At 49.9% G+C, this 13,880-nt stretch overlaps 3 protein-coding genes across 3 annotated transcripts; 2 read left to right on the top strand and 1 right to left on the bottom strand.

Moving 5' to 3' along the window:
• Positions 1 to 1,636: 1,636 nt before the first annotated feature.
• On the top strand, positions 1,637 to 5,004 carry LAJ45_05669 (uncharacterized protein; the record flags this gene model as incomplete). The annotated part of the gene is made up of 6 exons (XM_046115238.1): positions 1,637 to 1,662; positions 1,772 to 2,004; positions 2,063 to 3,521; positions 3,572 to 3,657; positions 3,715 to 4,166; positions 4,228 to 5,004. 6 exons carry the CDS (start codon positions 1,637 to 1,639, stop codon positions 5,002 to 5,004), a joined length of 3,033 nt encoding a protein of 1,010 aa, XP_045971760.1.
• Positions 5,005 to 6,499: 1,495 nt separating this feature from the next.
• On the bottom strand, positions 6,500 to 6,884 carry LAJ45_05668 (uncharacterized protein; the record flags this gene model as incomplete). Its single annotated transcript, XM_046115237.1, has 4 exons — positions 6,500 to 6,562; positions 6,627 to 6,739; positions 6,800 to 6,817; positions 6,872 to 6,884. 4 exons carry the CDS (start codon positions 6,882 to 6,884, stop codon positions 6,500 to 6,502), a joined length of 207 nt encoding a protein of 68 aa, XP_045971759.1.
• A 154-nt stretch (positions 6,885 to 7,038) lies between these two features.
• LAJ45_05667 (uncharacterized protein) lies at positions 7,039 to 8,933 on the top strand (the record flags this gene model as incomplete). Its single annotated transcript, XM_046115236.1, has 3 exons — positions 7,039 to 7,725; positions 7,809 to 8,316; positions 8,440 to 8,933. The coding sequence occupies 3 exons, from the start codon at positions 7,039 to 7,041 to the stop codon at positions 8,931 to 8,933; spliced, it is 1,689 nt and encodes a 562-aa protein (XP_045971758.1).
• Positions 8,934 to 13,880: the final 4,947 nt, after the last annotated feature.

Here is a 13,880-nt window from a genome sequence, read left to right as displayed (position 1 = left end):
AAATCAGTAATCAGCAACATGCAGAACACATCATGTGGGCTTCCAGTGGATCTTTAATTCGTTCATCTCATCCAATTCGCCAGGTAGAAGGTTCAAATCACAAATCACACACCACCATTGCACAAGCAACAAGCAAAGAAGGAAGGAGTCAAATAACTTCCGGAGCCTTGTTATCTATCAGTTTGCAAACAAGCGAGAAAATTAGTGCTCTCCTCGGCGCGGACTTCCGTTTATTTTCGGGTGGATATGCTGTACTACCAGGGCCCAACATCGGTTGTGCTCTGTGCATTAAATCAGCCATGTTGGATATATCAGATTCCGGATATTTAACGCATGCAGGATTCTACACTCCATGGAGTATGTACATGTAGGTATTGGGGTGCTCAAACCTCCGTCTCCCCCAATAACCGAGTGATATCCCGTGACGGACGCTTCTTACTGGCGTTAGGAGTACATCGCTCTGAGAGGAGGAAGGATAACAAGCAGCGGCCTGTATTGATGAATTTCTTTAAGTATAACATATCGCTAATATACAAGAACACATGTGGGCATGTGCCTGTATTTTTACTTGAATGTGTGTCGTAACCAGTCTATAGAAGAAGTCGGTCAATGATTGAATGTCAGTTAATTTCGCAGGAGAACGTATCCTTGGCGAGGGAGCGAGAGTTATGTAAGTACAGCCACTCAGCAAAAGTGTTCGTGATATAGTTTTAATGTCAGTGCGCAGTGTGGCACACCCGTAATATTGATGTTATTAAAGTTGAGATTCAAAACAACGAAAAATATATAATATAGTTTGTGACTATATATAAAAAGAAGATAGGTCATTGATCTTATTCTTCATTAATTTGGGCGCCATTGGTCACTGGGAAAGTCTTCTCTTGGGGGTTCTTGATGGTCCGCCGCGGTTACATATGGAGAAATGTCTCACTCTGAAATCGGAATCACGAACACTTTTGCAGAGTGGCTGTACATAAGTGTACAAATAAGTGAATGATGGACAACTGCGCTCTATATTCACACAACTATTAGTAGGTCAAGCGCAGGAAACACAGGCTAGACTGGCAGACATTTCGGGATCTCCTAGAGAACTAAGTTTGGTTATTTGGCATTTTATGGACCTCGACCTAGAGGTATATACATGTAATTAAGACTTTACCTTTAATTTCCTTCTGTTGCACGAGTGCAGGGGAGAAGCTTACAGGATCCAGAACGGGCCGGGGTCTAGCAGGTGCTCCATGGGTTTTAAGGTTTCTCTTGAAAAGAAGACCTTACCTGAATGACCAGAATTACTACGTATGTACTCCAGGGACAGGAGTACATTGCTGATGTTTGTATGACATCTTTACTTTAGATTGCCAAGAAAATGTTTAAGCTCTTAAGTGCCAACCTCACATGTACCTATCGCTGTAACACGAAAAAACGCGTCGACCAACCCCCTCACTAATTGCTCCAGCCAGTCGCGTCTCTTTGCAGGGCCCCCACGTCGCTGACCTACGCACACCACCACTTGTACATAGGCCACACCCATTTCTCGGTCGTCGTTGTGGCTTTCCACAATATTACTCTTCTCCTTTCGCGTGCAAATCTCGTCACTCGTACACTACGCACAAACGCGATATCGAGGATCGGGAATATGCCGCCGAAACAAGCCACTCTCGGGTACGTCAAGAAGCAACTGACACTGGGGTGTGATTAATATTTTTTCTTATCCATCTCGGTTCCGCACATTCTCCTCTGTTCTGGGGCCTTGAGTTAACATATTGTGTAGGAGATTCTTCACCTTACCTGCTGGAACAAAGCCTCCAGTACAGCAACAGACGAAGCTCAAGGTCCCTAAAAAGGATGCCGCGAAGGCGGCAGGGAAAGATGTGGCAGATAAGGGCATCGACAAGGAGACTGAACCAGCTTCGGAGGTAGCTAGAGACGATGAGGGCGATGCTGTGATGGCCGGAACCAATGAAGCTGAGGATGTGGCCCCCGAGAAAACCGATAAAACTGCTGGTTAGAAAACATTCTCCTGTGATTCGCCAGCATTGACCATTCTAACGCACATCCGCAGCTCCTAAAAAACGTAGTCGCAAATCCTCAAAAACGGCGGAAAAAGAACCAGAGTCCGCCTCCGAGAAAGAAGACTTGGAGCCAGTTTCTAAAAAACGTAGTCGCAAACCCTCAAAAGCGGCTGAAAAAGAACCAGAGTCCGCTTCCGAGAAAGAAGACTTGGAGCCAGTAACAAAACGCGGCAAACGCTCACCACCGGCAAAGGACAAGAAGCCCACCAAAGAATCTCAAAAGTCAAAAGAGAAGGAAATAAAGATAAAATCTGAGGCTGAAGATGAAGACGATGAATTGATAGCTAGGAAGAGCAAGCGACTATCTATCAAAGACCCCAAAGACGTCACACCCCAGGAGCCCAAGAAAAACACCAAAAAATCCATTAAAAAGGAGCCTAATGAAGCAGCTTCAGAAGTTGAAGAGGAAGACGATGAACCAGTGACCAAGCGGAATAAACGCTCAACCAAGACAAAAACTCCTAAAAAAGCCCCACCAACCCCCAAAGAACTGAAGATGGAGGAAGTCAGTGAAGAATCAGACCATATAATGGAAGATGCGGACGATAAACCTGCCAAAAAACCTGGGAGGAAACCGGGCAGTAAAAATTCTAATTCTCCAAAGAAGAGATCAGCATCTCCGAAGAAGAGCAAAGTAAAGTCGGAAGAAGTTGAGGAATCAGATGAAGGGTCCAAATCAGCTGTCGAGGAAGAGGTTGAAGTGGGCTCTGATGATGATATGAAGCCAGCTCTAGCAGCTAAGGCCCGGCAGGTTGTTGCAAAGCAACTTTCCGGGAAAGCTCCATCACATCCATTCCCTGACTGGGCAGCTGGTACACCAACTCCTTATGCTGCATTGGTCAAAACTTTTACCCTTGCTGAGGGAACGACTAAAAGACTTGAAAAATTATCTCATGCATCTTTATTTCTGCGTCAGGTGCTGCGATTGACCCCAGATGATTTATTGATGGTCATTCATTTGATGATTAATAAGCTGGCGGCAGACTATGAAGGAGTCGAGTTGGGAATAGGGGAGAGTCTGCTTATGAAGGCTATTGGTGAAAGTTGTGGACGGAGTATGGCCATGATTCGGGAAGACCAAAACGAAATTGGAGATCTTGGAATGGTAGCCATGAAGAGTAGGAACAAGCAGGGAACACTATTTAAGCCAAAGCCTTTGACGGTGAAAAGCGTGCATCAGGGTCTCCTTGAGATTGCAACCGTCAAAGGTGAAGGTGGGCAGGGGCGAAAAGTCGCGGGTATCAAGAAATTACTAGCGGCCGCCAGGGGCGATGAAGCAAAGTATTTGGTTCGTGGTTTGGAGGGGAAACTAAGGACTGGGTTGGCGGAGAATACAGTTATTGTTGCCCTAAGTCAGGCCGGAATTGTGCATGAAATGGAACAGAAGGGACAAAAAGCCAGCGTCTCGATGTTGACGGAGGCAGAGTTGAAACTGAGAAGTGTTTTTAGGTATGTCTGCCAATTAAGTGGTCGCAGCTACACTACTAACGAGATTGCAGTGAACTGCCGAGTTACGAGGTTATTATCCCTGCGATGATGAAATATGGCTTGATGGGCCTGAAGGATCACTGCAAGCTCCAGCCTGGTACAACTACCTTTTTCTTCAGTGGTTTTTGGGACTTATGTACTAACTCGGTACTAGGTGTCCCCTTGAAACCTATGTTGGCTAAACCTACCAAGTCCATCTCTGAGGTCCTTGACCGCTTCGAAAACAAACGTTTTACCTGTGAATACAAATATGACGGGGAGCGCGCACAAATCCACTTTGTATCTCCCGACTCTTCAATTTCGTATCCTGCGACCTCCATATCTGCTACAACATCTTCCACCAAGGGTATCACCAAGATCTTCTCACGTAGCTCTGAGGACCTGAGCAAGAAGTATCCGGATATCCTTTCGGTTCTTGACAAATGGGTAAAGCCCGGTGTTGAGAGCTTCGTGCTAGATTGTGAGGCAGTAGCATGGGATAAGGAAGAGAAGAGAGTGCTGCCGTTCCAGCAGTTGATGACTAGGAAGAGGAAGGATGTGAAGATTGAAGATGTCAAGGTGAAGGTTTGCGTTTTTGCGTTTGATCTGCTATTCCTGAACGGCAAGGTATTTATTTTAGCTCCCTACTTTCTCACTCACTGATAAATGCTGATACATCCCTCTATAGTCTCTGTGCCAGGAAACACTCGAAGAACGTCGTCGTCTTATGCACGAGTCATTCACCGAGATTGAAGGAGAATTCACATTCGCAACATACGCCGACGCCAATGATCTTGAACAGATCCAAGTCTTCCTCGAAGAGAGCGTCAAAGCATCCTGCGAAGGCCTCATGGTCAAGATGCTCGACGGCGAAGAAAGCGGCTACGAGCCCAGCAAGCGCAGTCGAAACTGGCTCAAGGTCAAAAAAGACTACCTCGCCGGCGTCGGCGACTCACTCGACCTCGTTGTCGTCGGCGCCTACTACGGCCGTGGAAAACGCACTGGAGGCTACGGCGCCTTCTTGCTGGCATGCTACAACCCCTCCTCGCAGAACTACGAAACCATGTGCAAAATCGGAACTGGGTTCTCGGAGGAGAACCTCGAGGAGTTCTACAAGCTCTTGTCGGAGCTGGAGATCGAAAGGCCGAAGCCATATTACTTGCACGACAGCGGGAACAAGCTGCAGCCCGATGTCTGGTTTGAGCCGAAGATTGTCTGGGAGGTCAAGACTGCGGATTTGTCGATCAGTCCCATCTACAAGGCCGCTGCTGGCATGGCAGACGATACGGGCAAAGGGAGGGGAATCTCGCTGCGGTTCCCACGCTTCATTAGGGTCCGCGACGATAAGAGCGCTGATGACGCGACGACTAGCTCACAGGTGGCGGAGATGTACAAGAGGCAGGAGGTGGTGACGAGCGGTAGCAAAAAGGGTGGCAAGGGCGTTGATGATGATTTTGAATACTAATTTCTTTTGATTCCCGTTTTGAGAAGGAGTTGGTGTTGTGTTAGCCTGCCATGATGGCCCCATATATGTATACATATTGGGTTATTGGAAACGCATTTATGATGATAAGCGTGGGGGAGCGATGTATCTCTAGAAAAACACAGTCGCCGATAAATACGAAATAGTTGTGCGTAGTTTTTTAGCCAGGGGGATTGTATCATAGATTATCACTCGTTCTTTGGAACTAGAGAGCGGCTCAACATGGATTTTTCATTCATAGCCTTTGGGAACCCGATATAACTACTTGCTGGTATGAGAAGCAACATTTTCACCGTGACGACCTTGGGATATCGCTAGGTTGACTAGTGTATCTATTTACCTACCTTCGGCATACAGCTCAGTCCTATCGATTCAAAGCAATAGTAAGGCTCTGGCTATTAATATTATTACTTCTCTATTAAGTGCTGTATCAAGCAATCCACACGGCGATACATCATGGCACGGCATCGGTGTCGTCTGGTTGGCTGCGCCAAGCTAGGCAGCTAAAATAGACTCTCTGGGTCTCCGCCACCTGGGAGGTCGTTACTGGGTGGAAGGGATTTCCTTTCCCCATACTCGAAAAATTGGCTATCTCCGTCCAGGGACTACCGCTTGAATAATTGGTTGGATGGCATCGATCTACATCAGAAGTATCCCATACAAGTAATTCTGATGGCGGTACTCTACTCTGGGCGCTGCTAATAAGGTATGTAAGCATAGAAGCTGTGGTAAGTATGATAGTCGGGACTTTCTTTTTCTACGTGCACGATACCGCAGTATTGGAACTGCCGTTTTAACCCATGCAGCGCATGAACAGCACCAGCGCCAGCGCCCAGCACCAGCAATTGCAATTGCAACAACATACAGCACCAACAGGAGCTGAATCCCAACAACAATGCTCTGGGGAATAACACATACATTGAAGCGAGGCGGGAAGAAAGGCGTTTGTGAAAAATTCCCCACCCGTCCCCCGGGGGGGGGGGGGGGGATTTGCGAAGTGGTAATGATCGATATGCGGGTTTTTTCTTTCCCGTCTCGGCTACCTTAGGGTGTGTGTGTGGGACTGCGTGCACGGACCATATTGACGGTGGACCGGGTTTTGGCTTTTGGGGGGTGTTGGAGCCTGAGCACCGCGGCTGGGAGGTGGGGGACATACAGGTGAAATTGGCCTGGCATTGAAGTTCTTTACGTTATGTACATGTAGAGTACTCTAGGTACAGTATGGAGGCACAGTGGTGTTTGTTTGCTTGTATCCAGATGTTCCAGATGTTGAAATAAAGATAATTGCACCTTGCTGTTGCGGGTGTGTAACGTCGCATGGCTACCTAGAGTGCATTCTTACAGACCTTCTTCTTTCTCTCTTACATAGATATCCGTTGGTTTTGTGTATGGTCGTTTCTTCTACACGCACAATCTTACTTTAATTTCATAACTCGACTCATAGCACAGCACAGCACCAGCCAATGGGGCAGAACCTTCACATCTCACAATGATCTGATCTATCTAGGCAGCAGCAACAATTAATGGATAAGATGTATGTCTGTCAATGTCAGTTGCGCGGGCCGGCCGGGAAGGGAAGGGAAGGGAAGGGAAGGGAAGCTTACTCTGCCAAGTTGCCCTGTTGCGGGCAAAAGAAAGTGCATCTCGATCTCTCTCACTCTCGCGAGGAAGAGGAAGCTGAGGGAGAGGAAGAGGGGGAGGGGGAAGAGGGCCTGTGCTTTTGTGTTTGTTGTTGGCGACGATATGAAACGATTGTGATGGCGGCGAAAATACATACTATGACGTCGTGCGTGCGCTGTCGTATATCTGAGCCCTTTTGCCAGCTTTTCTCCTTGACGGCGGCGCTCACCTGCTGCCTGCATCCGCACTGCTTGCTGCTCCTGCTCTTCACATCTGATCTGTCACCGCTCAATTCCGTCTGTGCAGCTACCTACAGAATACCAACTCGATCACCGCCAGCCAGGCAGCTATCTAGAGCACCCCCACCCCCACCCCCACCCCGCCCCCCGCACCGCAATGCCAGCACCAGACCTATCCCACCTCTCCCCCACCTTCCTGCTCCCCACGCGCCTCACCCCCGCCGCCCACGCCGCCCTCCTCGCCCAGCTCGCAGCCCACAATGTCCCGCTCACGCCTACGCCCTCCACGGCATCGCTCTTCCTGGCAGACATCAACACACCCACACGCTGCCGCTTTGAGCTGCGTACCCGCGGCATCATGACGGAGCCGGAGCCGCTGCTGACGGCCCCGCTGAGGGTCGTGAAGGTGGCGTGGTTCACGGAGTGTGTCAAGGCGGGGAGGGTCCTCCCCATAGAGCCGTGGACGGTGTATACGGCGACGGTGTGTGCGGTGGTGGTGACGCCGGGGCCGTCGCCGGAGAGGGTGAGGGTGAAGGAGACAGTGAGGGAGAAGGAGAGGAAGAGGGAGAGGGAGAGGGAGAAGGTGCAGGCGGAGGAGGAGCAGAGGAGGGGCGTCATGGAGAGGGCGCGGAGGGACGGAGTGAGAAATGCAGAGGAGGATTCGAGGTGGCGGAGTGAGAGGAGTGAGTATAAGCGCAGTGTGTATGGCACCAGGGTGACGGACGAGATCATAAAGCTGTCCAAGAGCGCGGGAAGAGGTGCGAGGCCGAGTACGCCCGAGTATGAGGAGGAGCGCATCAAGGCGAGAGGTATCGACGAGATGCCGGAGTGGGTGAGAAGGAATGTATGTAGCTACATGTAGCTATCTCAGTGCCATTGTCAGCTCAGTTATACGAATTGTGCAGGCTTACCTTTCTCTGTCTCCAGGTCAAGCTCTCATGCTGCCGCTCAACGCCCGCGGACTCGCCGAATGCAGACTTCATAGCCCACCTCCACACAATCCGCGACCACCGCACCCTCACCTCGGATGAGGTCGGCATCCGCGCCTACTCCACCGCCATCGCCACCCTCCAGGCCTACCCCTACCCGCTCATCTCCAGCAGCGAGATCGTCCTCCTCCCCGGCTGTAACGTAAAGATAGCGGCCCTATTCCACTCGTGGCTGAGCTCGCACACGGACCCGAAGCTCCGCACGGTCCCGGACGTGGAGAAGCTGAAGCTGAATGAGAACCTGGTGGGGCTGGCAATGTTGCATAGGATTTGGGGCGTGGGCCCGGAGACGGCGAGGGAGTGGTGGTTTGTGAGGGGGTGGAGGAACGTGGATGATGTGGTTGAGTATGGGTGGAAGGGACTCACCAGGGTGCAGCAGATTGGAGTCAAGTATTATGATGACTTTCAGAAGCCGATGATGCGATGGGAGGCGGAGAGAATTAGAGGTGTGTATTATGCAGTCACTATTCTTGCTGTTAGGAAGCATAATTTTATTCCATACAAGAGAAAAAAAGATATAGAAAAGAGGTATCGAAAACTCACAGACATATAAAACTAACATCCCCCAGACATCATAACCCACCACGCCACCCTCCTCCTCCCCGGCACAACAACCATCCTCGCCGGCTCCTACCGCCGCGGCAGCACATCCCTCACCGACGCCGACCTCCTCATCTCGCACCCCGACCCGACCCAGCTCGCACCCTCCTTCCTTGAGCGCCTCGTCGCCTCCCTCGAGACCGAGGGCTGCATAAACTACACGCTCCGCCTCGACCGCACCGCGCCTCCGGGCCGCACCCTCCAGACCGCAATGCTGGTCTGGCAGGAGCAGCAGTACGACGATGTACGACTGAGGACGCTGCGGCTGCCGGGGAGGAACGCGAATGTGAGGCGGAGGGTGGATCTGGTGGTGACGAGGCCTGAGACGGCCGGGATGGCGCTGATGAGGTGGACCGGGGGAGGGACGGGTGAGGGATTTGAAGACGTGGTGTGCGGAGAGGGGGTGGAGGGTTGGGGCGGAGGGCGTGTGGGAGAGGGATGGGGAGAGGGTGGGTGGGATTGATGGGGGGTTGAGGAGGGAGGGGGAGGGGTGGGAGGAGGCGGAGAGGAGGGTGTTTGTGGGGATGGGGCTGGAGTGGAGGGCGCCTGGGGAGAGGTGTACGGGGTAGGGTGGTGGGTTGTGCATGTGGGTGGTTGTGGAGAATCATGGGATCTCACTCGGTGATTTCAGGAGTTAAGGGGGTGGCTTCTACGGTTTAAGGAGTGGGTGTATGTACTGATTTTTCTTGCACTTTTGCATTACATACTGTATTTTGTAACTATATAGCTTCTTTTCTTAACATCTTGTGATACCCTCTCAATTCTCCCAACATGGCCTGTATTCTAGTCGTAGTCTTCATAGTATATTACATTGCAGTAGACACAATATACTACACCCTTCTACCTCAAGTGATACTCTTATCTGATGGTCGGTGTTCGTCTCAAGTGTATATTCAAGAAGGACTGGGCCAAGCCCCTTACAAGAAGCGGAAGTCTGATTGTCGCGCGCATCGGCGACCCGGGTTGCGGGGTTCTTTACTTAGAGTAGTTATGCCACTGTGTTATACCGGGGATATGCTGAATCCAGGAAGCTAGTTACAATATTGGGTCAATTAGTTGGAGCTCAGTTTTTTTCCACCTTCCTTTTTCAACCGCAGTATCGATCGTTCTTGTCGTTACATTAGACCACCCCTCGAGGGAAAATAAGCTGGGGAGCGGGCTGGTCTCCCTCAAGCTACTTATCGTATTAAGTTCCTCTAATGTACTGCTCTCCCCCGGATTAGTTTGCCGCTTGGGTTGTTTGGGCCTCTCCCCAATTTAATTGCTAGGTATCTAATTGACGGGCCTAATAATTGATGAACAATGGGTTACAGCGCAATAGTAAAAGTCAGCGCCCGGACATGGCGGACTAGATTCACGGTACCTAGGGCCGCGGGGGGGGGGGGGGGGGGGGGGAGGAATTAAATAAAACCCGGCCCCCAGACAAGCTTCTGTTTTGAGTTCGACAAAACTCTCATGGCATATACCGCCACTAGGTAGGTTGGGCGCCCTAACTAGGCTCCACAGACGAGAGAACTGCTCATGGTACTGATATAATATAATCCTTTGCTATTAAAAAAAAGTCACTTTAAGTACGTTGTTGCGCCGATTAGGGCTTGGAGCGCTAGATGACTTAGCTTAGGCCCCACCGAACAATTGAGCGGGAGTATGCATATGAAGAAACAGATGTGTTAGTACCTACAGAAGAAGAAGAGAAAAACGTGCCTATGCGTCGTTTCTGGCATACTAAAGATTGATTTTGGAATGGAATGTGTCCTGGAGCGACATGGATCCGCTAACTACTTGTAGTACTCGCAATGATCTGATGGGCGTTTTTTTTCTTTCTTTTTGCGCACCCTTTTTGCGCACGCTTTTTATTCGTGAGGCTTAGGTTCTGACTACATGACATGTAGCGAAGCTTCAGCTAGCTATAGCTCTAGCTCTTCTCCGTCATGTAGGTCTAGTGTGCTTGTAATAGGTGTAGGTGGGCTTAATTTATACGTCAGCCAGATCAATGGAAGCATCTGCTTATACATGCTAGCTCGATTAAACCATCGTAATAGACCCTAACTGGACGACAAAGGGTTTTGTTTTGTGTCTGGAGAGGCTACGTACTAGTATTTGCACATCGATCATTGACACAGTGCCGCTCCAACGATCCTGCGATTACGGCTGTTTTCATATTGGTTCTGGTTTGTGTGCGTTAAGTGACGGCCTGTTTGATTACAATGTACTTGTAATAGTTAGGTCACTGGGGGAGTAATGGCGCTTTCCTAGCTTGAAATCACTTTGTGTGTGTGTAATTCGGTGCGGACAGATGATACGAAAAGAGTTATAGTTTGGAGAATTACCATGCAGTATATGTGACCAATATAGGTTATACGTACATGCATCCTACATGAACTGTGGACTTATGACGGGAAACAGGTGGCATGCCAGTCTGTCCTAAGCGAGAAGTAGCTATAAATATGGAAACCTTCTTAGGCCTTCTAATCCTTCTACTAATATGTTCATCGTCTCTCTGCTTTGGACTAGCACCAGCTATTCAAAGCACGCCTGTTCTCCATGAGACGTGACATCTAGATATCTTGCGGTTTGTTGGACAGTTCGATACCAGGTGTTTTTGGCCCCGAGATCGGCCTGGGATCAGTCAAGATTAGGCTTTCTAATCCTTCTAATTAATATGCCTGTCAATCGTCTCTCTGATCTAAGCTGGTTTGGTCTGGCATCAGCTATTCGGAGCACGCCTGTTCTCCATGAGACGTGACGTCTTGATGTCTTGCGGTTTTGTTGGACAGTTCGATACTATGAGTTTTTGGCATCGAGATCGGCCTGGTGGGATCAGCCAGGATGTACCAGTGTCGTAGGTGTTGGTCACAAAATGGTTAGTAGGGGTTGTTTAGTCCTCTTGCTCCTAGCCCTTAATTAAAGACAGACACATTCACCCGAGTTTTACCTAAGTACTGACAAACCCCACCTCTAGCTTCACCATTTGTGCAGTAAGCTTGACGACGGGAGCACCATGTTTATCCATCCTGCACACTCATAAGTACGTATTCATGATAATAGAATGAGTCATAACTCTGTTGAGTTCATATAGTCATTCGAACTACTAGTGCAAGCTGACTTTAATTTCGTATAAAAGGAAAACGCATACCCAGGGGCTTGGGTCCTGGCTTCTATACTATATACTCCACCCAACAGACAGTTTATTCACAAAACTGGTCATTTCACACAGAGTTCTATCTGCCACAGATCACCAAAGACTAAAGTCTGTGCATCAATTAAGAATTCCTACCACACAACTTACGATGCATAAGCAAGAGAAAGGACAGTCCTCAAGCTCAAAGCTGCGTGTTCTCCCACGAAGAGGGACAGAGAGGAGCAGGATTCGCGCCCCATTCACCAGCGCCTTAACCATCACACCTCGCACGTCGCTTCCACACCTTCCACCGCTATCACCCGTCTTCCCAGAGCTAGAGCCAAAGTCTAAACCTCAGCTAAAATCGGATGCATGTCACTTGCACGAGTGCAAGGCAGACGGAACAGCGAGGAAAAAAGTTGAGGCAGATAGCTTGAATATAGCACTATTGGTACTGATAGCGGTTTGTGCTCTGTTGCTTCAGCTGTTTTTGTGGTTCTGTATTGGCGTGCATTGGGTGTGGTGCAGAGCGTGGGAGGTGCTAGAGGGAATGCGGTGGGTGCGAAAACGGGTGGTGGGATGGGTGAGGTGGTGGGAGAGTGACGAGGGGAGAGAAGCTCCCCTTTTTTTTGTATTTTTCTGTATTTTCCTGATACTTTTATATTCTTTATATGCTCTTTTTACTCGTTGACTAGGTGCTTCTCGTATCAAAGTTAGCGTGGCGTTTTGGTTTTCTTTTTCTTTTTCAAATCTATGCATCTGCGTATAAAGTCGGAATTTAATTGTCAGAACAGCATGGGGGGGATTTAGTGGTAGACAATTCGAAAGTGGATAAACATACTCACGTGGTTTGTAAAGAGTCCGATATGTAGATGTGGGGCTGTGTGTGATAGTATGTAGTCGACTGCTCCTGTGGAGAGCTCTCCCAAGCTCTCGCGCCAAGTGACTCGGGCTCCACACAAGCTCTGTCCAGCCAGAAATATGCAGTCTTAACATTTGGTTTCTCCCGGCCGCATGGGTTTGTGCCGAGGAGGAGAATGTTTATGTCATCAGCATTACGTTTACTCGTTTAGGATTGGACTGCTTTCCTGTTGTGCATCACTGGGTCTCACTCGGCGCGAGGATTGGCTGGCTGGCGGGGCAAGGTAAGGGCGAGGGTGAGGGTGAGTGGGCGAATAGACACTGGCAGCTATATGTAGATGGGTGAGCGAGTAGGGGTAGAGTCAGTAGAACAGAGTACTTGGCGAGGAGATTGAGAGATGTAGTGGGATGGGGAGTATGGAACACAAGAGTAGTGTCTATCCTAGCGAGTTGACAAGGACTCGTTGCTGAGAGTAGGTGGTAGATATATGTAGGGTTCTCGCTTTCTGTGTCTCTGTCTGTGTCTCTGTGTCTCTGTCTGTCTGTGTCTGTCTGTGTCTGTCTGTCTCTCTGTGTCTCTCTGTGTCTCTCTGGATGTAGACTGTCGGGGGCTTGGCGTCACTCACTGCTCCTCACGCGGTCTTGTGCTGACTCAGCAACAAAGCGTGTTGTGACAGTTGGACAGACAGAGACAGAGACAGACAGAGACAGAGACAGAGACAGACAGAGACAGACAAGAATTAAGAGGTATCTCCAACAATCAAAGGCGACTCACTCTGCACAGAAGAGAGCCCATCCACGTCTGTCTCCCGCCGAATTAATTGGTCCTGTCTGTAAATTGTAGTTGGGTGACCGACTGCTGCACACCCCTAACCCTGGCACACCCGTATCCTCGCTCGCTCACTCCCGTCCTGGCTCTGTGTCTGTGTCTGCGTCTGCGTCTGCGTCTGTTCTGGAGTGCTGCTGTGCTGCTGCTTGCTGCGTCTCTTTGCTTTCTTTCTCTCTCCGCCGTGATATCCCTCCTCTCCTCTCACACACTCACACATACTCTACTCTCACACATTCACTCACTCACTCACTTACACGATACCTTGCTGTGTGGTCCATCCAGCCTATCCCTCTTTCTCCCTCTCTCTCTGGACCAAGACCTGGACGCGCTCTCTCTGGGCCCCATCAAAGCCACCACCGCCCCCCCCCCCCCCCCGCCTCTACTCAATCAATCAATCCACACCAACCCTCCCTCACTCTCTCCCCTCCACTCCTCCTCCCCCTAACGCGTCCCCTCCCCTCCCTCCCCGCTTACCAAGGCTACCCACTATCTACCATCTACTAACCACCTAACCACCACCTCCTACAATCTTCCCCCGCACACCCACCCACCCACCCACCCCACCCCCCCACACATCACACACCCCCAACACGCGACCG

Source organism: Morchella importuna (genome assembly GCF_003444635.1).
Source record: "Morchella importuna strain M04M26 chromosome Unknown Morimp01GS015, whole genome shotgun sequence".
Taxonomy (NCBI): domain Eukaryota; kingdom Fungi; phylum Ascomycota; class Pezizomycetes; order Pezizales; family Morchellaceae; genus Morchella; species Morchella importuna.
Note: the sequence above shows the minus strand (reverse complement) of the source record. Positions and strands in the feature narration are given on the sequence as shown.